Here is a 25,734-nt window from a genome sequence, read left to right on the forward strand (position 1 = left end):
CATCATTCTAGAAAACAATTACTATGATTATTATCTCCTAGAAGGTGAGCTCCGTAAAGCCAAGAGCTACGCATACCCTGTTTATTGCTATGTCCCCAGTGCTGTTTTTAGTTTTAAAAAAATGTAAATACCTGGATGAATGACTGATGAATCTGGATGAATGACCAATGTATCATTTTGGTGTACAGAATTCAAACTTCAAACACACTTGAATTTTCTACCATATACCTATTAGGCAACTTTGAGAATTTCAATTACAGTACATGTAAAGTGTTGAAGATAATCAGAGAAAGACAGTCCTGGGAACAGACTACAGAAGTAAAAACGAAAGGCAGAGGAATACATATATTTTTTCAATAAAGCTTTGGGAGAGATAAAGAAAGCAAGAAGAAAGTAAAACTGACCCTCAGAAGTATCATCAGTGACATGGGTGAGAGGAGGGCTAATGCTGAAGGGGATAGAGGGGAGGAAGACACAATGCGGAGTCACAACATCAAAAAGGCATCACACATTTTCATGGACAACGGAAAGCCAACAAATGACTTTGCATAAAGAGTATATGCCATACAATAAAATAAATATGTCAGTATCTTGTTTGAACTGTAGGTGCAAGCCATCTAGAAAAGTTTCTGATGAGCAAAGGAATGAATGACTCAATTGAATTAGAATCTCTACTTATTATCTTCAAAGGTGTCAGGGTCACAAAAGTCAAGGAAAATCTGAGGAACTGCTCTAGATTGTAAGAAAGTAAGGGCAAAACTAAACGCAATGCATGATTCTGACCTGAACCCTTTTGCTCCTAAAGATCCATTGGTTATTGACTGGCAAAACTTGAATGGAGTTTGAAGATTCGATAGTGGTAATGTATCAACATTAATTTCCTAATTTAGATGCTTGTGATGTGGTTAGGTAGGAAAATGTCCCTGTATGTTAAAAATACACACTAAAGTACTCAGAAAAATGGGCCATTATGTTGGCAACTTAATCCCAGACATTTATTTTTAAAAAGTTTTGTATACTAAGCTTGAAATTACTTTTTTAAAAAAATTAGGATCTTTAAAGGTGGGTCTGGACATCAGTATTTTAAAAACTGTTCAGGTGATTCTAACATGCAACCAAGGCTAGAAACCACTGCTACAGAGTCTTCATTTATCAACCTTAAAGGAAAAAAGTTACATACTTTTGTACTGAGTACATGAACTACAATTTATTTAACCAAACTCTTCTGTCTTTTCCTTCAAAAATGACTTATTAAAGTTTTTATAGGCCAGGCAAGACAGAATCTCTTCCCTGTGAGTACTAAGTCTCGTGGGGAAATATCTACAAGCCAACAAAATGTGCTGTAATAATAATAATAATAGAATTGTTGTCATTTGTTCAGCAATTACTGTGTGCTAGACACTATGCCACCTGAAAGGTCAGGCACCGCTATCATCTTCCTTTTACAGAATGAGGAATCCTAGGCACAATGAAATAAGTCACTCACCCTGGAGTACAGATCTGTGTTGACTCTTGACTACACTACTGTATTAGAGGAAAGCAAAGCGCTATGAAAACACACAGATGAGCCTCCGAGGCAGACTACGGGTGTCATGGAAGCCTAATCAGAGGAAAGAACATCAGATATATCTTTAGACATGCACCCTATCTCCAATTTTAATTACCACAAATATTTCTTAAGTGAACATCTGTGCAGAAAACTTTCCATTTAGTAGTCCTGCTTCTATTCCTACTCCTTTGGTGAGATTCTAAGAAGTAGAATTCTGGGACAACGTGTATGGAAAAACCCCATGGCTTTCAATACCTGCTGCCACATAGCTGTCACCAGCAATACGAGGGTATCTATTTTACTGTAACCTTACCAGAAGTGGGCACTGATACTCTAAAAATTCTTTTCCATTAGTGGAAAACGAGTATTTCTTTATTACAAGTTAAGCTAAACATTTTTTCCACTAATGCTTTCTCTAAAGCACAAATTTAAGATCTTCATAATTACTACCAATAGAGTCTCAGTGCATGTTACCAGCAAAATAACATCTTAGAATGTCTCATACTATACAGATGCTGTCATTTTCCCCTATAACCACAAAAGTGGCTGTGTCACAACAGCAGCATGTAATGAAATCAGATTTCAATATTCATGCTAAGATCCTTGACCTCTAAAACTTTGTGAGCTCATTGAGGACAGAGGAAATATCTTGCTTGATTTTGAAATCCTATCACAATGTTAGCAAGTAAAACACACTCTATAACTGTTTGCTGTTAAGAGTAAGTAAATAAAATCATGGATGGTGACAAAATATAAATGGAAACCATACTTTTTGAGCTCTACACATATGACACAAAAAACCTAGGTCAGTAAACATCACATGAGAAAAAGGAGAAGTAGGTTGCTCCCTTTTTTCCCTTCTTGCCATATAATTAGGGAACCCATGACACCAGTGTGCTGATGACAGTTCTTGTTTATACCTTTTGGCCTAACATCCTGGCTGATTAATTCTAGATTGGGCGATACATTTCATGGTCACTCTACATCTAAAGGATGTTCCTTTAATGAATAGTAGATCTAAGTACAAAGTGCTTCCCTGATCAGAGAGCTTGTCTTCGTGTCACTTTAAATTTCTCTTTAAAAACCTATGAGCAGATAACTCTTTGGGCCTCATGGTGTTTTGTTTTGTTTTAATAAAATTTTACCATTTAAAGCTAAGTGATAATCTGCAAATAGTTAATCCCTAACTAACAGAACATCCCTTGATAGTATCAGCACTCTTAATTCCATTTTATTGATAAGAGAAGGGAGGCATGGAAAGTGACTTATTCCAGGGCACATCAAGTATGAATCATCAGCAAGGTGAAAGGAGGCTGTTGGAGCTCTAACTTCCGTTTTTGATTAATTCTCTGAACCACACAGGCATTAATTTGCAATTAAATCTCCTGTGTAGTTTGGTTAGAAAGATTTTAATCATTTAGAAAATGGCTCTGTAAACTGCAGGCAGTAATATCTATTTCAAATTGTATGAGCAAAATCACAAGCATACCTTCAGTAACATTTTTTAATGGGCATAAAATTCACGGTTAATAATTTTTCAATTTCCCTGAACAACAGTCTGAATTCAAGCTTCACCTGTAGGTCCCAAGTTATCAGAAGGTAAAGGGAATATTTATAAAATAAGTTAAAGTATAAAGTAAATATTTAATCCTTTGTGTAATAAAAATAAAATTTGTTACAGTTTTATGTTTCAGAAGTATGCATGTCTACATTTCATACTACGGTGCAGTTTGGATAAGATTTTAGCAGATTAACATCTTGGATTATGACAGAAAATCTTAATGGAGGTAACAAAGTCACTCTTTATAGCAACTAAAACAAAAACTCATAGAAATAAATTTAATAGGCTATATGTCTAAGACCCATATAAAAAAAGAGGCGTAAAAGAAGAGGCATACCACATACACAGCTGGAGAACTATTATTATAGTTATGTCACACCCACATTAATTTATAAACATACTGTAATGTCAGTCAAGGTTCCATTGGCATCTTGTGGGGGTGGGTTAAAGCAGGGGTCCCCAACCCCTGGCCCATGGACCGGTACCTGTCCGAGGCCTGTTAGGAACCGGACCGCACAGCAGGAGGTGAGCAGCGGTCAAGCCTGCAAAGCTTCATCTGCCACTCCCCATCACTACTCATAGCTCTCATTACCGCCTGAACCATTGCCCCCCATCACTCGGCCTACAGCCTGAATCATCCTCCCCCTCCCCCCACAGTCCATTGGAAAATTGTCTTCCACTAAACTGGTCCCTGGTGCCAAAAAGGCTGGGGACTGCTACGTTAAAGAACTTGGTAAACTCATGTAAAGTTCATTTGGAGGAATAAATTTAAGAGAATAACCAAGAAAACTTTTTAAAAGTATAAAGTGCAATAATAAAAATAGTATTTTGCTGGCACAGACCAACAGAATAAAACTGAAAGTTCGAAACAGGCACAGGTGTATATAAGTATTCAATAAATGAGAAATAACAATGAAAGAATAAAAGGATTTAATAAGCAATGTTGTGACAGCTGACTAGACCCATACCTCACACCATTCAGCAAATTAATTCCAGGCTTTCCAGGCTAGTTGAACATTTCAGTGCAAGATAATGAAACAAAATATTGGGAAAGGCTTTAAAGATACACACACACAAAAAAAACGACTGATAGATTTGATATAAAACATATTACTCACTAAAATAAATATGTATTAAGGATATCAATCATTTTTGTCATTCATGCTTTAATCACTTAAATTTATCAGTTGTCTTTTAATTTCATTTAGCTCCTCCTGACACAAAACTATAAGAAGTTAAACTATAAGAAGTTAAAAGAAATACCAATCTTTTCTTTAAGGCCTCCTTCCCTTGGCTGTGAAGTGACTTTCTTAATCCCAAACCACACCAATTTTTCACTTATATCTTCTTATAATTCTTTTCATTGTTTCTTATGTTATGTTAATTACACAGACGAGAAATCAAAATATGGCCTCGTCCTTTATTAACTGTTTGATTTGAGGATGTTACATAACCTCTCTGAGTCTCAATTTCATTTTTCTGATAAAACAGACATGATAATGCCAACCTATCAGAGTTGCTGTGGAGATTAAAAACATAATTTATACAAAGCATTTATCATAATTATTATAGAACCTGGTATATAAAAAGTCAAACAGCCTTTGACTTTGTTTTTCTAAGTTAAAATGGTAGCTATTACTTTTAATGCTATCACATTGCACAATTTCATTGATAAATCATGACTAGAAACCTAAGGTAATGGTGTTTTTACCTGATTTCTAAATAAATTTCACATTATTTAATCAATGCTATAGCTTTTTACTTTTTAAGTTTTTAAACCATACTATATGCCAATCAGAAGAATACCTTAGTTCTTTGAAGACTACCCCATTACTACAGCATCCTACAATTTGGTCTTTTAAAGTTGCAGTCTGAAGTTATCCGATGGCCAAAGAACATTGTAATCCAAGAGTATTAAAAGGTTCCTTACACACTAGACCTGCTGAGATTATTTATGAGTTTGAAATATAAATAGGATGCTTACCCTTCTTCATCTTACCTCTAATAGGCCATCCTCTGGTAGATCAGTGCAGTGGACAGCATTCTGGATCTTAGTTTTACCAAAGATTGCTCGGAGGGTTCCAGGGCGTAAATGCCGGGCAATTTCCTATTAAATAAATACACATTCACATATAGATTAAAGTCAGCCATGTAGTGTCAATTTAAAAAAAAAAACACCAGCTGTACGAAATACGTTCATTAATTATTCATTACATGTACATGTATACATTGTTGGTAATGATTTTTCCTGGAAACAGGATGAATGCATGAACACTGAGCAATGAAAATTCTCAGTTCACTCATAAAGCTTTTTCTCTGGCCCAATGTAAAGTCCACTGTAATCTATGTCGAGGGCAATAATAATTATATCTCTTTTTATCAACAGATTATGGGAATCACATAAATATGAACCCAGCTCATTATTGTGAAAGACTTGTATTTTATAAAGACAACAGAGATCCTAACAATTTAATTTAAAATGAACTAGTTTGATGGCACTGATTGCAAAAGACTTTAAAATGTTACAGTTGTATCAGTTTAGTGCTATCTTACATTTAAGGGAAAAAAATGGTTACAAATAACTCATAAAATTTTGGGTAAAAGAAACAAGACGTTAAAAAAAATTGAAGATGTGGGCTTCCCTGGTGGCACAGTGGTTGAGAGTCCGCCGGCCGATGCAGGGGACACGGGTTCGTGCCCCGGTCCGGGAAGATCCCACATGCCGCGGAGCGGCTGGGCCCGTGAGCCATGGCCGCTGAGCCTGGGCGTCCGGAGCCTGTGCTCCGCAATGGGAGAGGCCACAACAGTGAGAGGCCCGATACCGCAAAAAAAAAAAAATTGAAGATGTGGGCTTCCCTGGTGGCGCAGTGGTTGAGAGTCCGCCTGCCGATGCAGGGGACACGGGTTCGTGCCCCGGTCCGGGAAGATCCCACATGCCGTGGAGCGGCTGGGCCCGTGAGCCATTGCCGCTGAGCCTGTGCGTCCGGAGCCTGTGCTCCACAACGGGTGAGGCCACAACAGTAAGAGGCCCGCGTACAGAAAAAAAAAAAAAAAAAAAAAAAAAAAAATTGAAGATGTGGGAGTATCAATGACCTACTTAATAGTCTGTTAGTTCTAAGTTAAAAATTTTCTAAAATCCTATTTTGATTTTGAAATATACATACAAAAAAGGCATTTACTACACATATTTAAAAATAATAATGAAACAAATACCTGTGTGCCCACTATTAAGCTGAATTAAAATAATATTACAATAACTTTCAAGGTCCTGGTGTGCTCCATCTTCATTCCATCCCATCCCTATCTCCACCCAGAGGTTACCATTAATATCAATTTTACTTAAATATTCCCTTGTTTTACTTAGTTTTCAAGGCAGTTTTTCATATTTGTCCATGTAAATATGTGTAACTGTAATTCATTTGTTTTTATTACCATATATATTCCAATGTATGATAGAGCATACTTTATCCATTTTCCTGATGATTGACATCCAATTAATTTCTTCTCTCTCTCTCCCCACCTCTCTGTCCTCCCATCTCTCTCTCCTCACGCTCACGCTCACACTCACACACACACACGCACACGATCACAAACAATTCTGCTACAAGCATTCTTGTACATGGTGCACATGTGCAAGAGTTTTTCTGTAATCTTGGGGGCACATACATATTCAGTTTTGCTAAGTACTGTCAGATTATTTTCTTAAATGGCTGTAACAATTTGCCCTCAACCATCAATGCACAAGAATTCCCACTATCCATACCAAAGCCAGCATTTGATAGTGGCTGACTTTTTACTTTTGCCATTAGGCAAGCGTGAAATGGTATCTCATTGTGTTAGTACGAATTTCCTTGATAACTAAAGAAATTGAGTGTCTTTTCATATATATCCTTTTCTGTAAAATGCCTATTCTTGACTTTTTTCCATTTTTCTATTGGGTTATTCTTTTTCCTTTTGTTATTCTTAATACCTTCTGAATTCTAATTTTTTGTCAGTTATATATGATGCAAATATCTTTTCCCAATATGTAGCTTGTCTTTGAGTTTTCTTTATGTTTTCTGATGACCAGAAATACTAAAATTTAATGAAATTAAATTTATCAATTTACGATTTGTGCTTTTTGTTTCTTAAGGAATTATTCCCTACTCCAAGTGCATAATGATACTCATCTCTATTGTTTTCTAAAATCTTCAAAGTTTTGCCTTCCGCACTAAGTTCTTGATCCATCTAGAACTGACTTTGGCTATCATGTGAGGAAGATGTCCATTTTCATTTTTCCCATATGGATGTTTAATTGCCCTAGCACCATTTTTTGAGTTATTTCTCTCTTTCCCCCGCAATCTCCAATGAGATTGATAGCTCTGTTATATGAAAGGTTTCCCTGGATGTATGGGTCTGTTTCTTGCTTTACTATTTGATTCCATTGGACTTTTTGTCTATTTTTACATCTATGCTGTCTTAATTATTATAACTTTATGATAAGTCTTCACCTGGTAACGCAAGTCCCCCAGATTTTGGTTTTGAATGCATTAAGTTTGGGTTCCATTAGACATCCAAGTAAAGGTGTCAAATACATGATTGGCTGAGTCTAGAGTTCAGAGGAGTGTTCCACACTGCAAATAACAATTTGGGGGTCAATAGCATATATATGGTATGTAAAGTTACAGGTTAGATGAGATCATGAAGGCAGTGAGTATAAACAAAGGAGAGGAAGCACAGGGACACCATGTCATTAAAAAGTCAAGGAGATGAGGAGAGATGAACAAAGAAGACTGAGAAGGAACGGCCAGCTTGGTAAGAAGAAATGCAGCAGCATCCTTTCCTAGAAGACAGTGAAGAAAAATGTCAAGGACAGAGAGTTATCAACAGCGTCAAATGTTAAGTCATATAGGGTTAGGACTTCCCTGGTGGCACAGTGGTTAGGAATCCGCCTTCCAATGCAGGGGACACAGGTTCAATCCCTGGTACGGGAAGATCCCTCATACCACAGAGCACCTAAGCCCGTGTGCTACAACTACTGAGCCTGTACTCTAGAGCCTGTGAACCACAACTACTGAGCCTGCATGCCTAGAGCCCGTGCTCCACAACAAGAGAAGCCACAGCAATGAGAAGCCCACACACCTCAACGAAGAAGAACAGCCCCCACTCGCCGCAACTAGAGAAAGCCTGCATGCAGCAAGACCCAATGTAGCCAAAAAGAAAATAAATTAAAAAAAAAATCACAGGGTTAAAGACGGAGAACTGGCCACTAGACCACGTGGAGTCACTGATATCCTTGACGAGAGCAGTTTCTGAGGAGTGGAGAAAAGCTAAAGGCTTATTATTGTGGTTTCAAGAGAGAATGAGAGAGGAAGAATGGGCACAAGTGAATACAGGCAACTATGTTGAGGAATTTTACTGCAAAGGGGAGGAGAAAAATGGAGCAGTAACTGGAGAGGGAAGTAGAATCAAGAGAGGGTTTTTCATTAAATGTTGGAGAGGGTGTGGAGAAAGGGAACCCTCCTGCACTGTTGGTGGGAATGTAAATTGATATGGCCACTATGGAGAACAGTATGGAAGTTCCTTAAAAAACTAAAAATAGAACTACCATATGACCCAGGAATTCCACTACCAGGCATATACCCTGAGAAAACCATAATTCAAAAAGAGTCACATACCACAATGTTCACTGAAGCTCTATTTACAATAGCCAGGACATGGAAGCAACCTAAGTGTCCATCGACAGATGAATGGATAAAGAAGATGTGGCACATATATACAATGGAATATTACTCAGCCATAAAATGGAACGAAACTGAGTTATTTGTATGAGGTGGACGGACCTAGAGTCTGTCATACAGAGTGAAGTAAGTCAGAAAGAGAAAAACAAATACCGTATGCTAATGCACATATATGGAATATAAAAAAATGGTACTGATGAACCTAGTGGCAGGGCAGGAAGAAAGACGCAGAGGTAGAGCATGGACTTGAGGACACAGGGGAGGACAGGGAAGCTGGGACAAAGTGAGACAGTAGCATGGACATATATACACTACCAAATGTAGAACAGATATCTAGTGGGAAGCAGCCGTATAGCACAGGGAGATCAGCTCGGTGCTTTGTGACCACCTGGAGGGGTGGGATAGGGACGGTGGGAGGGAGGCTCAAGAGGGAGGAGATATGGGGACATATGTATACATATAGCTGATTCACTTTGTTGTACAACAGAAACTAACAACATTGTAAAGCAATTATATTCCAATAAAGATATTTAAAAAAAAGAGAGGGTTTTCTTTTTTTGAGGGGGAGGGGATGCTGTTTTAAAGTGGGAGAAATAATAATACCTTTCCAGGCTGATAGGAATCATCGAACAAAGGGAAAAACTGATGAAACAGAAAGGAGAAGAGAGAATTGCTGGAGTGATGGAAGCAAGTGACAAAGTAGAGGAGTTGGCCTTATATCTAAGAGTGTGGAACATTCACCCTGAGCATCAAGACAGTACATGGGCCCAGTTATAGCTATGTGGGTTTATGCAGTGGCTGGAACTTATGGAAGTTCTTTCTCTATTTTTCGTTTTTATTGAGATGTGACTTACATACGATAGCATGCATAGGTTTTAACTGCATTGCCCCATGAATTCAGTCAAATGTATATACTCAGCAACCACCATCTTAAACAAGATATAGAACATCTCTAAAGTTCCCTCTAGACTTTATTTTTTTGACTCATTCTATTTTCCAGTGAAAAAGTCAGCAAGATTGTCACCAGCTGAGAGGAAGGATGGGGAAGAGGTTTTGGGGATGTGAGGACAGAAAAGGAGGTACAAGACATTTTAAGAGAGGAGAAGAGTGAATGGACTAGAAAAATGAATGTGACTGCTCGGCAGCACTGAGGGCCCTCTTGAGGTTAATGATCATGAAGGTAAAGGGAGATCGTTCAGGACGCCTGAGTGTTCTCCAGTCATGGGTGCAGGCAAAGGTTAGGTAGAAGGCTGAATTTAATGAGGGTTGGGGTTCTTTTTTTTTTTTTTTTTTTTGCGGTACTCGGGCCTCTCACTGCTGTGGCCTCTCCTGTTGCGGAGCACAGGCTCGGGGCATGAACCCGTGTCCCCTGCATCGGCAGGCGGACTCTCAACCACTGCGCCACCAGGGAAGCCCTGAGGGTTGGGGTTTTACCAAGAGAAAACAACAAAGTAAGAGAGGGGTAAGGGGGCTGAAACTGTATGTAAGGAAACAGTGATAATGATAGACAAAAGAAATTTTAATTGAGGATGAAAGTAAGTGAGGCCCTGGGGGGTGGAGGGGGGGTTAGAGACAATGAAAAGGTAGGTCAATGGATTAGAGCTCCTAGTGGGATGGGATGATTATGGAAATCGGTGTGTTATAAGAAGTGAGCTGGAAAGTCAAGAGATAGGATACCTGAAATTGGAATTACTGGAGGTGCACAGAGAGGGGGTTATAGATATTTATAATGACCAGTTTTAAGATATAACCATGGCTGAGGTCAGGTGGAGGGCAAGAAGGTTACAAGAAAGGAGGACAACAGATGGAAAGGTAACGTATGGAATGGATTACCCGTATGAATATGGAAATCACCAAAAATTATGACAGGTGTAGCGTATGGTGCAAGGATGCTGAGCAGCGTTCACACCCGTGATTCCATCACTTAAGCAATTTTAAAGGCATGGGTTTATTTATTAAGTCTTACTTCCAAGGTTTCTATCAAATGTCAGTTATAAGTGTATCAAGTTTAAGAAAAACATTTTGATAAACAAAGAAATAAGGATGACCTTATATTTTATTTCATATTCATTACTTTCATTCTGTTCTCCATAATTTTCCTGGGAATGAAGTACCCAATATTAAAAACACCTACTCTACTTACGTGGTGGTAAGCTGCCATTCTGTGAAAAAAGATGTACTTTGTAAAATTATTAAAGGTGAATGAAAGGTGAGTACTTATTTTCCTTTCCTTATTGTTTCAGATTAGGGGGAAAACTTTAAAGTGACTCACTTTGATTAAACTGCTTCATAAGAACTTATTCTCTACCCACTTTTATTTGGAAATCACCATGTTCATTAAAATATTTTCTTGTAGGTGTCTGCTACACGCACAGCACTTGAACTCAAAAGATGTTCATGTGTGTGTGTAGGCGGTGGGTGGGTGTTGTACTGTGGTCAGAGAAGGCAGTCTCTTTGTTCTTCTTTTGAAGGAATTTGTTGAGATTTTCTTTGCATCCTAATACATAGTCAATTATAGTGAATGTCTCATGGGTAGTGGAAAAGAATATTGTCACAGGTTGCATTTCTCCGGGAAACCAACTCTGAGGTGGAGATTTGCATGCAGGAAGTTCGTTGGGGAGTGGCTTCAGGGAAGTTTATTGTGGGGAAGTGAGGAAAACAGGATTAGGCAGAGAGAGAAGTTGAAGTTCAATGCAGTTACAACAGTTGCCCCAGATCATCCTACAAGAAGCTCTGGAGCTCCAGAGTTGTCCTCAGTTGAAGCAAAGGGGTCAGACCTTTCTCCCTCTAAATTGACAAGTCACTGGACATATGCCATTCCAGGGAAGGGGGCATGTCCTTGGGCAGATGACTTTCTTTGGCAGAGAGAAATGTCTGGAGAGGGACTTATTGTATTACAGTCAGCAGCCAACACTTCCAGAGCTGGGAAATGGGCACTGCAGTCGTGAAGGGCAGAGGGGAGTCTGAGTGGCCCTCCACAGCATCTACTAATTACATACATACAAACATACACACACAGACATGCACACATGCACATGCATATGTGATACATTCAGTATATATAGCATATATGACAAATATGGCATTGCAGACTATTGCAATCTGATTACCATTCTTTTTAGGTAACTAATTTTTTCTGCAAGGTTTTGTATTATCTCTCTATCTAGGCATTGGTCATTTACTGGTCATTCCTCTCTGTACTCAACAGTCCAATCCTATTTGAAGATACACACCTTCAGTCTGTTATTTCTTTTATTGTTTTCTCTCCTCCATTTTATTTCTTCTTTCCTTTCGCTGTTTCTATGTAATAGATATTGAAACTTCTGGTTCTATCTTCCCTCTCTCTTTTCTTTTATACTTTCCATCTAATTGTCTTTTTGTGTTATATTCTGGGAGAATTCCTCCATTTGATCTGTCACCTCACTAATTTGTTTTTAAACTTTTGTTTTTAGGTCCACTGCACAATTCTACTCATTTACTGAATATTTTTAATATTTCAAAAATTATATTTTAAGTTTTTCATATCTATAATTATTTTTATGGATCCAGTATTCTCTTTCCGGGGCTACTGACTGTATTATTTTAAAGACTTTTGTTAGCTCTATCAACTTGCTTTCCTTAGGTACTGATTCCCTTTGTTGTGTTTGGTGTCTTCTTTATGGTATGGGTTACCTTCAAATGGTTGGTAATTCCTGGCTCTTTATCTTTGTTTGGAATTTTCTGTTTACCTGTCATAGAGGTCAGGGACATACTGACAGGCAGGGTATGCTGGTTGTTTTTCTTAAGGAAGTGGGCGTCCCATTTTTTCCTGGGTGTCACTAGCTACCTACCCACCACATTGCCTCTAGCTAAAGCCCCACGTTCACGGCCTTGGGCTGTAGTTAACAGCATCAGCTGTCCTCTACTCAGCATAAGCAAGCAAAGGGGAAAGGGCTGATTTATTCTGCTGCTCTTTATGCAGTCTCCTCACTCATCACCCTGCTGACGGCTCCAGGTCCCTCCTTAGCATTGCATCCACTGTGGCTGATGTGCGGCCAGACCCCCTGCCCCTTCTGAGCAATCCTCTCCTGCATGCTTTAGAATATGCTTCTCTTTAACAGTCCAATCCTACCTGCTTTTTGCGTTTCAAAGTTAATGTTCTGCTAATGGTAGGCACTCTTTCTTGTTTTCCAGAGTGGCTGGAGATTTACTCTTTAAAATAAAACAAGATAAAATAAAATATATCTCCCATAATTTCTAAGGATTGGAAAGGCAGGGAATGATGGGCACACACGGTTATCTGCCACACTGATGAAAACTCATCTTACTGACATTTCCATTTCCCCAAACTCAGTAAGTTACCTTCAATTCATATTAGCTGCTATCATTTTGTGTCTAAAAATTGAATTCCTTCCAGAGTAATCCTTCATTTCCCACTGCTCCTATAGGAATTTATGCTCCTATTGTAACCCCTGACTTGCAATTCATATAGTTTTTCTGTGTGCCTATTTCAGTAAGTTTCCATTAGACTCTCAACCCTTTAACACAATACAAAAATTCCTTAATATTCTATGCCTTACTATGAGCACACAATAAATGTTTGCTAAATATTTTTTGACTGACATAAAATGGCAAACTTCTATTTAAGGAGCCAGGATGGAGCAGAATGAAGAATAAGGGCTGTGAAGGAAGGCAATGTGGATTTGAATTTGGCCTCTGTCACTTACTAGTTGTGTGGTCATGCCACGTTGCTTAACCTTTCTGCCTGTTGTAAGGTTTTCATTTGCAAAACAGGGATAAAAATAGGACTTAGCTAGACTTAACTATGATGTTTTTGTGAGAATTATAGTAAGTAAAAGTATTTAGAGCAGTGTCTGTCATATGGTAAACAATCAATAGATAATGGCTATGAGTTTTATTAATGTAGCCTTAGAATTAAAAGGAAACTAAGATGAGAGTTCTTAAAGAGATAAAGAACGGTATATTTTGATATAGTCAAAGATGATCCAACCAAATAGTCATGTATCTTTTAATAAATATACAACATTTTTCAAGAATATTAATGATAGTTTTAGAATAAAGGTAAAAGTTTAAATAATCAAGTAATAAGACATTTAGATTTGATAATACTAATCTATAAACAAACCTCAGAAAATATGAAGTAGTTTTACGTGTATAATTTATTTTGTTTAGGTAAATGATAATGATAAAGAATAGAACAACAAGTATTTTCTTACATCTGTTGTTAAAATTTAGGCTTTCATTTTGGATCATCTTCTTTAAAAAGGTAATACATTTATTTTGGTTTTGACAATTGTAAAATATCAAATATGTCTATATAAGTAAAAAATATTGAAATGTTTAAAGCCTAGAAAAATCCTCCATGGATCATCTCCCCCCTTCCTTTCCTGGCAGATTTTCCCTAATTATTCCCAATAGGTCCATGCTGCTCTGGCTCCTTGCATTGTACGGTGAAAGTCATCCTACTATGCACAGTCCCACTCCCATAATGAAGCAGAGAGGAGTACCGGGTAAATAAAAGCGACAAAAGTACCAAAAATGCAATTTAAATTTAATATGATACTTTTTAAGTTACCACAATATTAATAAGTGAGGGGTTATGCTGAGAAAATAAGACTCTTTAAAGAGCAATATTTATTTGTACTTAAAAGGTCAGAAGACTTTCAAACTCTACCGAATTCCTGGCATACCCATCCCCCACTACCACCTTGCCTTCTCAGTTCCGTCAAGTCAAATGCTTGGTTATTGAACAGCTCATTTTAAGTACTAAAAATTCCGCTCGGGTAATCCTGTAGGGGGAGGAAGAAATCTGGCTTAGAGAATGACCTCTAAATCTAAGACACGGAGGAAAAAAATGCACTAAGTAGAATGGTAATTAGCAGGATACTGAAAACGAAGAAGAGAAAGTTTATATAGCTATTCTATTACCATGTGCATTATAAAGAATATTGTTGTTTACTGAATAATAGGTCTATCAGACCGATAAAATATGACTGGACAAAGAAAACAAACTGCTTCCCTGGAAAGCTATTCTGTTTCAGTTCTCCATGATACAGGAGAGATATGCAAGAATGAAAATGACCTTCCATTTAAGAAATGAATTAAATTTGGAAGAGATTTGTAAAATTTACTGATTATGGAAATTTGAAGAAAGACAACTTTGTGATCAACCTTAGAATATATTTATATAATGAGTGACACATGGTACAGAATCACACCTGGTCATTAGCCTAATTCTGGGAAAATTCTAAGTAAAAGGAAAAGAAGTCTTGCCTAATCTATAGGATAACCATGTTAGCAGTGATATAGATAAGTGGATAAATCTTAACAGAGGAAGTAGCATGGCTCCAGTCTTAGCAATCCTAAAGGAGCTGTGAAACAAAACAAAAAATCATGTTACAATCATTGCCTTCATTTTATAGGCAACAAGGGTAACAGAATTTAATATCAAAGGCCAATGAAGCAACCACTATAATTAAAACAGTAAACATCCATGTTTCTAGCCGTTACTGGTACCCCTTGGCAGAGTCCTATAATATTAAAAAATACATGCTTAGTCCTCTTCTTGACTCCTCTGGTACTCCAAAAATATTTTACCAAAGCTTATCCTCCAACCATTTTTCCCAGTTACATGCAACTTTGTATTAACTAATGCAGTTACAGTTTTATATTCCTGGGAGAAGAGCAATATCAAGCTAATTCACAACTAAAAGAAGATAATGAAACACTGGAAGGAATTGCAAGTAGGAAAGGAAACGAGAGAAGAGATCCAACGTCTACTTTCTGTAAGTCTAAGGATCCTTCTAGGACCTACGCATAGGATTCAGAAAGAGGAACTACAAAATTGAACTCAACTACTTCTGTGTTAGTCTCATTGAATGAGCTACTGAAGAATTCACAGTAAATACTCTTATCTTGTTAGCTCTGGAGACCACATGAATTATTTATATGAGGAATCATTAAAACCTGGCTTGTGAACTCTGACAAGCTTCACATCTCACCTTTAATTAAGTAGGAATTAGCTGTAATGTAAATGTATAGAACCTGAAGAGGGTCATGATCAAATGTAATTTCAGGTGAAACATTTAGACAATTCAATCCTATCTTTTCCACTAGGTTTCAGCAGACCGCATGCCATAGTAATCACTGCCTCTTAACGAGCTGTTTGCTCCTGCAGTCAATAATAGGCTCTGGCTGAAATAAACTCTCATTTGACAGAGGTATTATTTTTAAATGTAAAATGATGATCCCCTGGTTCTACTCTTTTCAAATTGTTGGGCAAATCTTTTTGCTTGCTCTTCATGTGAATTACTTCGTATTTTGGTAAAAACCACAAGGACTTGCTTATGTAAGTAAAGTCTGAGAACATAAACATTAGTATAGAGGAAAATGAAATTCCTTTTTGGTAAACATTTTCCTAGTGCTTTTCTGTTTTTCCCAAACACTGCATCATAGGAGATTTTTAACCTTTGAAGTACAGGCATTACCGGGAGATATTGTGGGTTTGATTCCAGACCACCACAATAGAATGAGTATCACAATAAAGCGAGTCACATGAATTTTTTGATTTCCCAGTGGATATAAAAGTTATGTTTGCAATATACTGTAGTCTGTTAAGTGTGCAATAGCATTATGTCTAAAAAAAATGAACATACCTTAATTAAAAAATAATCTATTGCCAAAAATGCTAGCCACCATCTGAGCCTTCAGCAAGCTGTAATAGTAACATCAAAGATCACTGGTTACAGATCACTGTAACAAATGTAACAGTAATGAAACATATGAAATATGGAGAGAATTGCCAAAATGTAACAGAGAGACAAGAAGTGAGCAAATGCTATTGGAAAAATGGTGCTGTTAGACTTGCCTGTGGCAGAGTTGCCACAATCCTTCGGTTTGTTAAAACAAACAAAAAAACCCCCCCACAATGTTAGTGAAGCGCAATAAAGTGAAGCACGATAAAACAAGGTATGCCTGTATAGACACATAACTACTGAGAAACTTGAGAGGCGTTCAGTCTCCCCCCTACAAAAACAGTGTCCTGCACAGTCTACCACACCCTGATAAAATAACTGCCGCTCAATCTTTCTCTACTCTCCTAAAGAAATGTATAGCTCAATACTCAGAAACCCCTCTAAAGGAATAAAATAATGAAATAGCTGGGACCCATTCCTGGCATCTCTAACACCCAATTCCTTGCCATATCCTGTCATTACAAATGCTGACATATGGCCCATATCAGTCTACTTTACTTTTTTTTATTATTATTATTTTTTATTTTATTTTATTTTTGCGGTACGCAGGCCTCTCACTATTGTGGCCTCTCTCATTGTGGAGCACAGGCTCCGGACGTGCAGGCTCAGCGGCCATGGCTCACGGGCCCAGCCGCTCCGCGGCATGTGGGATCTTCCCAGACCGGGGTATGAACCTGTGTCCCCTGCATCGGCAGGCGGACTCTCAACCACTGCGCCACCAGGGAAGCCCTATCAGTCTACTTTCTATCTTCACTCTGCCACCATATTCTCGTACATAGACTATTGGTTCCTTCCTGGTTTATCTAGTCTCCTAGATTCCACTGCTTTTGATAAATACATTCTCCACAAAATAGTCAGGGTAGCCTTTATAAAACATAAGTTGAGTTATACCATTTTCCTACCTTACACCCTCTGATGCTTTCCTTCTTAAGAGAAAATCCAAAAATTTTAACCTAAGCTATACAATCTTGCATGATCTCATCTCTGCTTACCTCTCCACCCTCACCTGAAATGGTCTAGTCACAACAACCTCTTCCAATTTTTCAAAGCCACCAAGCTCTTCCCTACTTCAAGCATGAAAACACATATTATTCCCTTTCAATATTCTGGCTCAGAAATTCTTCTCCCTCTTCTCAAGAAGTTTATGTTCTTTACAAATGGTTCAGAGTAAGCAACGTAAATCAGCTGTGGTAGATTCTGCAGAGTGGCTCTCTCAACCCTTCATTCGTCTGCCTTCTAGTTGGAAAAACTACATTCTCCAGACACCCTTTTGCCTAGTGTTCTTGATGCAAATTATGTTCCACCAGTGAGGTCTGGAGGGCAGAACTGAGCAGAGGCCATCTTTCTGCTGATGGTGCCACAGTCAGACAAGGTAGAAGACGAGTGTTTGGAGGCAGCTGTGGTAGCCAAACTCAGTGCCTGAGTCACCAGATTCTTGGGAATGAGAGTCAGTGATGGTGGCAGCAGTGGAGGCGGTAGCAGCAGCAACTTCTGGCTTCTAGAGGCAGAAATGCCCTTAAAATCAATAACTCCAACAGCAGCTCCTGACTCAGGCCTTGCAGCCCTCCTAATGAGTTTGTAAACTTCTTCCCTTTATTAAATCCCTTTTTAAAAAATTCCTAGGCTGGTTTGTTTCCTGCTCTGAACTTTCAGTGATACTTTGAGGTTCCATCTCTCTTCCTCATCTCTACACAAAAGGACAATCCCTGCTGCTACTTAGTAAGTACCTTCTTGCCATCTGGCTTTCACCACCACTCTCTTGAAACTGCTCTCTCAGAAGTCACCTATAATAATCTGTCTTCTTGCTGAAATCTCTTATATAGCAGCAAAGTTATAAAAGTACCATCAGAAGTAGCATCTTAGTATGGGTATACTTCAATTTATAAAATAGGACAGAGAGTTTATAAAATTTAAGATTACTGATCCCAGAAGCAACATAAATCTCAACAGTTAGTGGAAATATCTTGGTGTCTTAAAGGCTTAGGTTCAGCCTACTAGACTGAGTTAAGTGAGGTAATGCCCATAAAATGTCTAGTGCTGTCTGGCCAACCTGGAGGCACACAGCAGTAGATAAACTCATCTTCATATTGTTAAAAAATAAACTTAAAACTATAGCTAACCATGAGGCACTCACATAATCTTTTCATTTTAAAAAGCAGGTAGTATTTCCTATGAATCTCACAACTCCCTATTGGGCTGACAATGCAGATGGTTTTCACCTTTTGTACATATGGATAACCGGGTTCTATGGACAGTCTTAGATCTCCTATCCAGCACTAAAGAAAGGGTGTAGTCAAAGATCCAACCACTTTGGGCAAACTCTTTTCAAAAGGCTAATTTCCTAAACTGCCCCAGGTGTGCTATAATCCCCTTTAGAGTCGCTATGAGCAGCTAAGATTCCAGACTGAGGTTAGTAGCACTTCCGAAACCATCTAACTGCCTCCTCTAATTACCAAGAGCAGCTCAGTCCGACGGAAATATAACAGGAGCCACATTAAAAAGCAAAAACAAACAAGTGAAATTAATCTTAATAATATAATTTATTTAACCCTATATATCCAAAATATTATCATTCCAATGAGTAATTAATATAAAAATTATTAATGAGCTGTTTTACATTATTTCATACTACATCTTCAAAGTCCTGGGTGTATATCACCTGTAAAACACATCTCAATTTGAACCAGTCATGTTTCAAGTGCTTGAGAGCAGTAGGTGCCTAGTGGCCATCATGTTGGATAATGGAGACCTAGAGACCGGTAGCTCTCTTTTTTGACCCAGGGTAACTTCTAAGCAACATTCTACTTAAAAGCTGAACCAAGACTGCTAATATCTATAGTATTAACCTTTCTGACCTAAAGGAGACCTTAGTCTACACAGGACCATAACCTTTAGGACAATCTAGCCATGCTACTCAGACTGCCATCCTAGGCTATAATCTAATCTTATCTATCTATCTACCTATCAATTAATCATGTCTGTTGCCCACTTTTCCTCCACAGCTAACATTACAAATGTACACCATTATCCTCAAGCCTGTATCCTTAGCTACATCTTTTCACTCAGCAGACAACTTTGTTTCCTGCTTCACAGAGAAAATTGAGATTATCAAGAATCATCTCCTTAAAATTCCTATACCCACAGTTTTATATATATATATATATAAACACACACATATATATGTATACATTTTATCCTCTCCTCTCCTATTCAGTGTCAAAAGAAGAAGTATTTCTTTTCCTTTTAATAATTAACCCTCCTTGGCCACTCTTAAGTCAGGAAATTTGCTCCATTACAATTTCAACATTTCTCTTTCCAATAGCTTCTTTCCTGCCTCCTATATAAATGCTCAAGTCTCTCCCAACACACACACACACACACACACACACACACACAGAGCTTTAATTACTCCCCCATCTCTTCCCTTCCCTTTTTAGAAGTCTTAATAATCTCTATGCCCATTTACTCTTTAAACTTGTGCCCCACAACTCTACCTAAACTGCTTTGGCAAAGGACACCAATAATCTAATTGGTCATAGAATCTCTGCATTCGCCACTTCTCTCCAGCTTTTAGCACTGTGGATCATTCCCTTATTCCTGAATCTCTCCATTTACTCAGCCCACATGACACCACAGCCCAGGTTCTCCTCCTGACTGTTCCTCCTCAGCCTCCTTTATTTACACATTCCTCCCGCCAAGAGTTCTCTCTTCGCTCTCTTCTTAACTTTTGGCTCTCCCTGGGCAATCTGTTCACTACTAATCATGTCTTTTCAGAGGACTCTTTAATCCCTAATTTCAGCCCAGTCCTCTTTTCTAAATTCCAAACTGGAATATACAACTGTCTAACCAACATCACCTGGTTATCCCACAGGACTCTTATACTCAATTTGTCCAAAACTAATCTCATTACCTCCCTCCCCCCCACAAATCCTCCTCCTCCTAAATTCCTTCTCTTCATGAGTAGCACCACCACTCAACCAAGTTATCTAGGCCAAAAGTGTGGGAGTCATCTTAAGACCCCTCTCTCTCTCCTTGGGCCCTTGGGCCCCATAGCCAATCCATGTCAATCACATGGATTTATTTCTTTAACAAAGCATCCTTTTCTTAACTTTCCTAGTCTACCCCAACTGCCACAGTTCACCCTCTCATCTTGTGATGAGAACACCATAGTGGTCTCCTAACAAGCCAGCTTGCCTCTACCACCAAAAATGCCACTTATTTGTTCACATATCTGTTTTACTATTGTAATCTGTAAACTCCTTAAGGACAAGGACTATGACCTTTTCATATCCAACACACAGAGAATGCTCATAAAAGAATCACTGAGTAGGGACCTCCCTGGTGGTCCAGTGGTTAAGACGCCACACTCCCAACGCAGGGGGCCCGTGTTCAAGCCCTGGTCAGGGAACTAGATCCCGCGTGCCGCAACTAAGACCCCACATGCCTAAACTAAAAGATCCTGCATGCCGCAACTAAGACCCAGCGCAGCCAAATAAATAAGTAAATATTAAAAAAGAAAAGAATCACTGAGTAATAGTAGTAATGATTTAGTGCAAGAGAGAATAAATGAATGAAATCACTAACTTGCCCAAATTTATACACTTCATTAACCTGGTTAATGATAGGCAGTGAAATTAGGCCTCTTGGTTACCAATAGTCCAGCTCCCTTTGGCTAAATTACACTCTTCAGAAGTGCCTATTTTAAGGAACCCTGAAGCAGATCCTTTTGAAATGCAAGTAATCACCCTTTATTTATCTATTTTGTGAACTGATAGTTTTGTATATCAGATTTTTTCCAACTAGGGCACACCTGAGAATGGAATCAAAAACCATAAGCACTGATCCCAAAGCTCTGATAGTGACTTGGTCTGTGACCTTGATTGAGGATAATATTACTATTTTATCACAGATACGAAACACCATGTGGTGAATATAAAACGAGATGGGAGCAATCCACCAGCGTGGCATTAGATTTATAAGTGCAAGCTTATAAGTGACTTTTCCAGTGGGGATATAAAGACACGCCTAATTCCCTGAAGAACTATTTAATCTTATGGTGAATATACATAGCGTAGAAAAGAACAACTCACTGTAAACATTAGAGTTCACATTATAGTAAATGATCTTTCATTTTATGTTTAACTTCTCCATTACTTATTTTTAAGATATGTACTCCTCCACTGCTCTATAATGCAATAACTCACATTCTTAAGTATGATCTTGAGGCAAGATCCTCATTTAAAAATGAAACAATAAACTCTGTTTACCATAGTTGCAATATCAACATTTACTTGGTTATATATTTTAAAACCACTCATTTGTGTACAGAATATACTGAATTATTCTATTAATGAGAATATTTCAAAATCAGACTATCCCTTTATCTAGATAATTCAGATTCAAGTTGTTGCCCTCAGAAGTATCTTGTTTTCCTTCCCCAAGTCTTTATTGTACAAAGACGTTTCTTTCTCATCTTTAGTCTTTAACTATAATAGCTTTTTTAGAAAGAAAATTTTTTCTTCAGGAGTTATATTCTAAAAGATAACTTCATCCTCCCCCCAAATTCATTTTCTCGTCCCAGGATTACTGTAAACTATCATCTTGAAATACAAAATTTACATTGTTAAAAAGAAAAAAAAAATTCCTCATTCTCTTTTCTCTGCCAAAGCAATATTAAGAATGCATTATAGAAATTTTATTTTGTCTTATACTCTAGAATGAAGCAATCTTTTTTTTAAACAAATAAATTTGAACTTTAGTCTGTAGAGGTGAATATTTTAGAAAACACCATAAAAAATAATTTCAAAACTGTCATTGGATAGTAATTGGAATAAATGCTGGTCATCTGCAACCTTGGTCTTCTGCTAGCACTCAAACCCATGTCCCAAAACAATTATCTTTCACTAATTCCCCAACCCCCCATCCCAGACAACACTAATGCCATTTCACTTCTTTCGTTCCTAGTGGCATCACTATCTTTCCAAATGTTCAGGTTAGATAATTTAGAGCTATTTCTAACAATTTCATCATTACCCACAACCAATTGGTCACTACCTAATTTGCTAATCTCATTTGTTAATCTGCCCCTCCATTTATTCAACGATTATTTATTTGTACCTATAATATGTGAAGTACTGGTGCTAAAGTAAGGAAATAAAGATTAATAAGACATTTTTACTCTAAGAGATCACAGCCTTAAAGGAAGTCAGACAGGTAAATAAACAACTAGTGATGTGTCAAGAATTGTTTAACCACCAGCTATCAAAAAACAAACTGATTTGTATTATTTGCCCATTTCCATGGTGTAAATATGCCCACTGGGACGGAACATGAAGTTGGGAAGTGATGCTAAAACTGTATCTTTGCAAGTTCGTGCAAATGACTCCAACATACCACTATAAAACCCCTCATAGCGTGACAGATTCTTCCCTGGCTCAAACACCTTTGATAGCTCCATACAAAATAAGTTCAAAGTTATAAGGCGTGGTAATTCAAGGTGCTTCAACTTTGCCCTGAGGTCCTCTTTTAGTCTCATCACTTCATGCATATCTGTATAATGTATGCTTTAGAAAATATTTAGAAATGAAAAAGGCTAATGAAAGAGAAGCAAATATTTGTGCATGGACCCAGGATATAAAAGAGGACATACATATTTGCCATAATAGTAAAGAGTTGGTTTGAATCTTCTCTACGAATTTCATTTTTTTAAGTAATCAAAAACCATATTCCATGAATTATGAAATAAAAGTATTTCTAAAAATATGCAAAAAATACACCAACAAACTGAATTTCTAAAGGTGTGAAGCCTGGGCAATATAGATAGGAGACCAACCAGAATTTACACTGGAGAATCTCAATAAAATTAGAATATTTCTGTTGCACGAGGGAAGAGCTGTGACCATGTCTCCAGCTATTGCTTTTAGAAAACACTTTACCGGGTTCAAAGTGAAACCTGGGACTTGTACAAATAACAAAATGTCACCACAAACAGGACCCCAGGCTCTAGACATCATTTTGCAGCTCTTTTTGGAGGAGCTTCACGAGAACCCACAGAACGGGGATCTGAATACTTTATTGCTCTGTGGGTTTGGATATGTGCAATATATTTCTTACTTATTTCAGAGGTTTTATTGATTCCACACCCTATGTGGTGAGTGAATTCATTCAAAGACCTAAAGGTACATTTTGTAACAAGTTCATCTTGAAGAGTACACTGGAATAAAACAAGATTCAAGGACAAATGTCGTATGGGTACTTAGAGGTTTTGTTCTGTTTTGTTTGAATGTGTGTGTTCTATCTCAGGCAAGGATAAGTATTTGATCACACGTGTTTTTTAAAAAAACATTTCAGACTAAAACTATACAGTCATGCTTCATGCTACAGAGCTTTGGTGACTGGATTCTTCCAATAGTTTCTATGAAACAAATGACGGGAAATAAATCCAGGCCCTGCCTGTGGGTACTTCCTGGGCCTGTCTCATTATGCGCTTACCTCCATTCAAGTGAATGTCCAGGTTATTCTCCTTAAACTCCAAAAGAAGTGCACCTGGCTTGGCTAAGAGGTGAAGCACACCCGTCTGTACTTGCCCGAGGACAGAGAATAACCACATTCCAGTTATTTTCCAGGGAGTTTAACCTTGAACTTGGTGTCACTCAGTATTACCAAAATACTTAAAGAAGAAAATGTATAGAGATCACTTCAAGAAAATACAAACAACATATCCTTCCTTTTAGAACTCTGTCCCTATACTGCACCACATCCTACAGTATAGGAATAGAAATCACGCTGATTTCTCATACAGTTGTTGCCCACTGGGTGATACCGTCAGCTTCTTATAAGGAACAGACTAGGAAACTTGCTGCCATGGAAGACAGTGAGTGCTAGATCACATAGTGCCTTCTTCTGGGATCCATGAAGGAACTTCCTCCTAGGTATCAGGAAAAGTTAGGATTTTTTTTTTTTTAAGAAACTAGTTTATCTCATGGACACGGCCAGTCATATATAATTTGATTGCCTGGACGTCTAAAAACTAAGAGCCACATTGTGGCGCCCTGTAACAAAAGGACAGGATTTCGTGGCATGCATTTTATCATGTGTAGTCTCATTTCCTCACTTATTTTAATTTACCTTATCATCTTGCATAAATGCTCCTAAACTACCTTAAATCATAACTGGAAAAAAGGAAATTTAAAATAAATAAATGTATTAATGCCAATGTTGTATGCTTTTTAAAAGAGTGTTAACTTATAATAAAGTATCTGTTTATATATAATTGCAACTATTATATTGATATGTAACTGCAGGCATTCTTGTTGCAGGCACCCAAACAATGAATGTTTAAAAATCACAAAACTTCCATTCATGGGCTAAATATCTCACTTTTTGAAAGATTTATTTACTTTTATAAAACTAAACTCATAAAATACTTGTATGACCATTTGCTTTATTTATTCAACAAGCTGTATCAAAAGGAGTCCTGGGGCTTCCCTGGTGGCGCAGTGGTTGAGCATCTGCCTGCCAATGCAGGGGACACGGGTTCGTGCCCCGGTCCGGGAAGATCCCACGTGCCGTGGAGTGGCTGGGCCCGTGAGCCATGGCCGCTGAGCCTGTGCGTCCGGAGCCTGTGCTCCGCAACGGGAGAGGCCACAGCAGTGAGAGACCAGCATACCGCAAAAAAAAAAAAAAGGAGTCCTATATTTAAATCAATTCTGTGGTACGTCAGCTCATGTAACTCAGCCATTTTCAAAATATAATCATTTATATATTTGATTCTGCTTTTAAAACATGATAAAAAGCTGGTTTTGAAAGGCAACAAATAGTATATACAGTGTGTTTACCAAATAGAATTCTCTGCATAAGGGGGAAAAAAACTTCAAAGACAAATTATTGCTTTGGCACACAGCCATTCATTCTTAGTTAAAATTCATGTTTAAGTTGTTTTGCGTATTGTTTGTACAACCCAAAGACTCAAATGTGACAAGACCATAACAGAACTAGGCACTGTATGCTGGTAAGTCAAATAGATGAATGCTGCTCACTGTAATGCCTACTGTTTACTATCTCCTCAGGTTAATTAGTGTTCTAAATATTACATAACTCTCGTGTATATTGACGCACTTCAGGAACCAACATAAGCCCTGCTATTCAAAG

General features: G+C 37.9%; 1 protein-coding gene across 3 annotated transcripts in view; it reads right to left on the reverse strand.

The window, feature by feature from the left end:
- The window catches only part of NME7 (NME/NM23 family member 7), a 263,043-nt gene that overhangs the window by 50,448 nt on the left and 186,861 nt on the right, over nucleotides 1–25,734 (reverse strand). For all 3 annotated transcript variants that reach the window (XM_060033650.2, XM_060033658.2, XM_060033644.2), the window contains one exon: nucleotides 5,110–5,217. In XM_060033650.2, coding sequence (XP_059889633.1) covers nucleotides 5,110–5,217 — 108 coding nt within the window. The remainder of the gene's footprint in view (nucleotides 1–5,109; nucleotides 5,218–25,734) is intronic.

The sequence above is a fragment of the Delphinus delphis genome, chromosome 1 (assembly GCF_949987515.2).
Source record: "Delphinus delphis chromosome 1, mDelDel1.2, whole genome shotgun sequence".
Taxonomy (NCBI): Eukaryota; Metazoa; Chordata; class Mammalia; order Artiodactyla; family Delphinidae; genus Delphinus; species Delphinus delphis.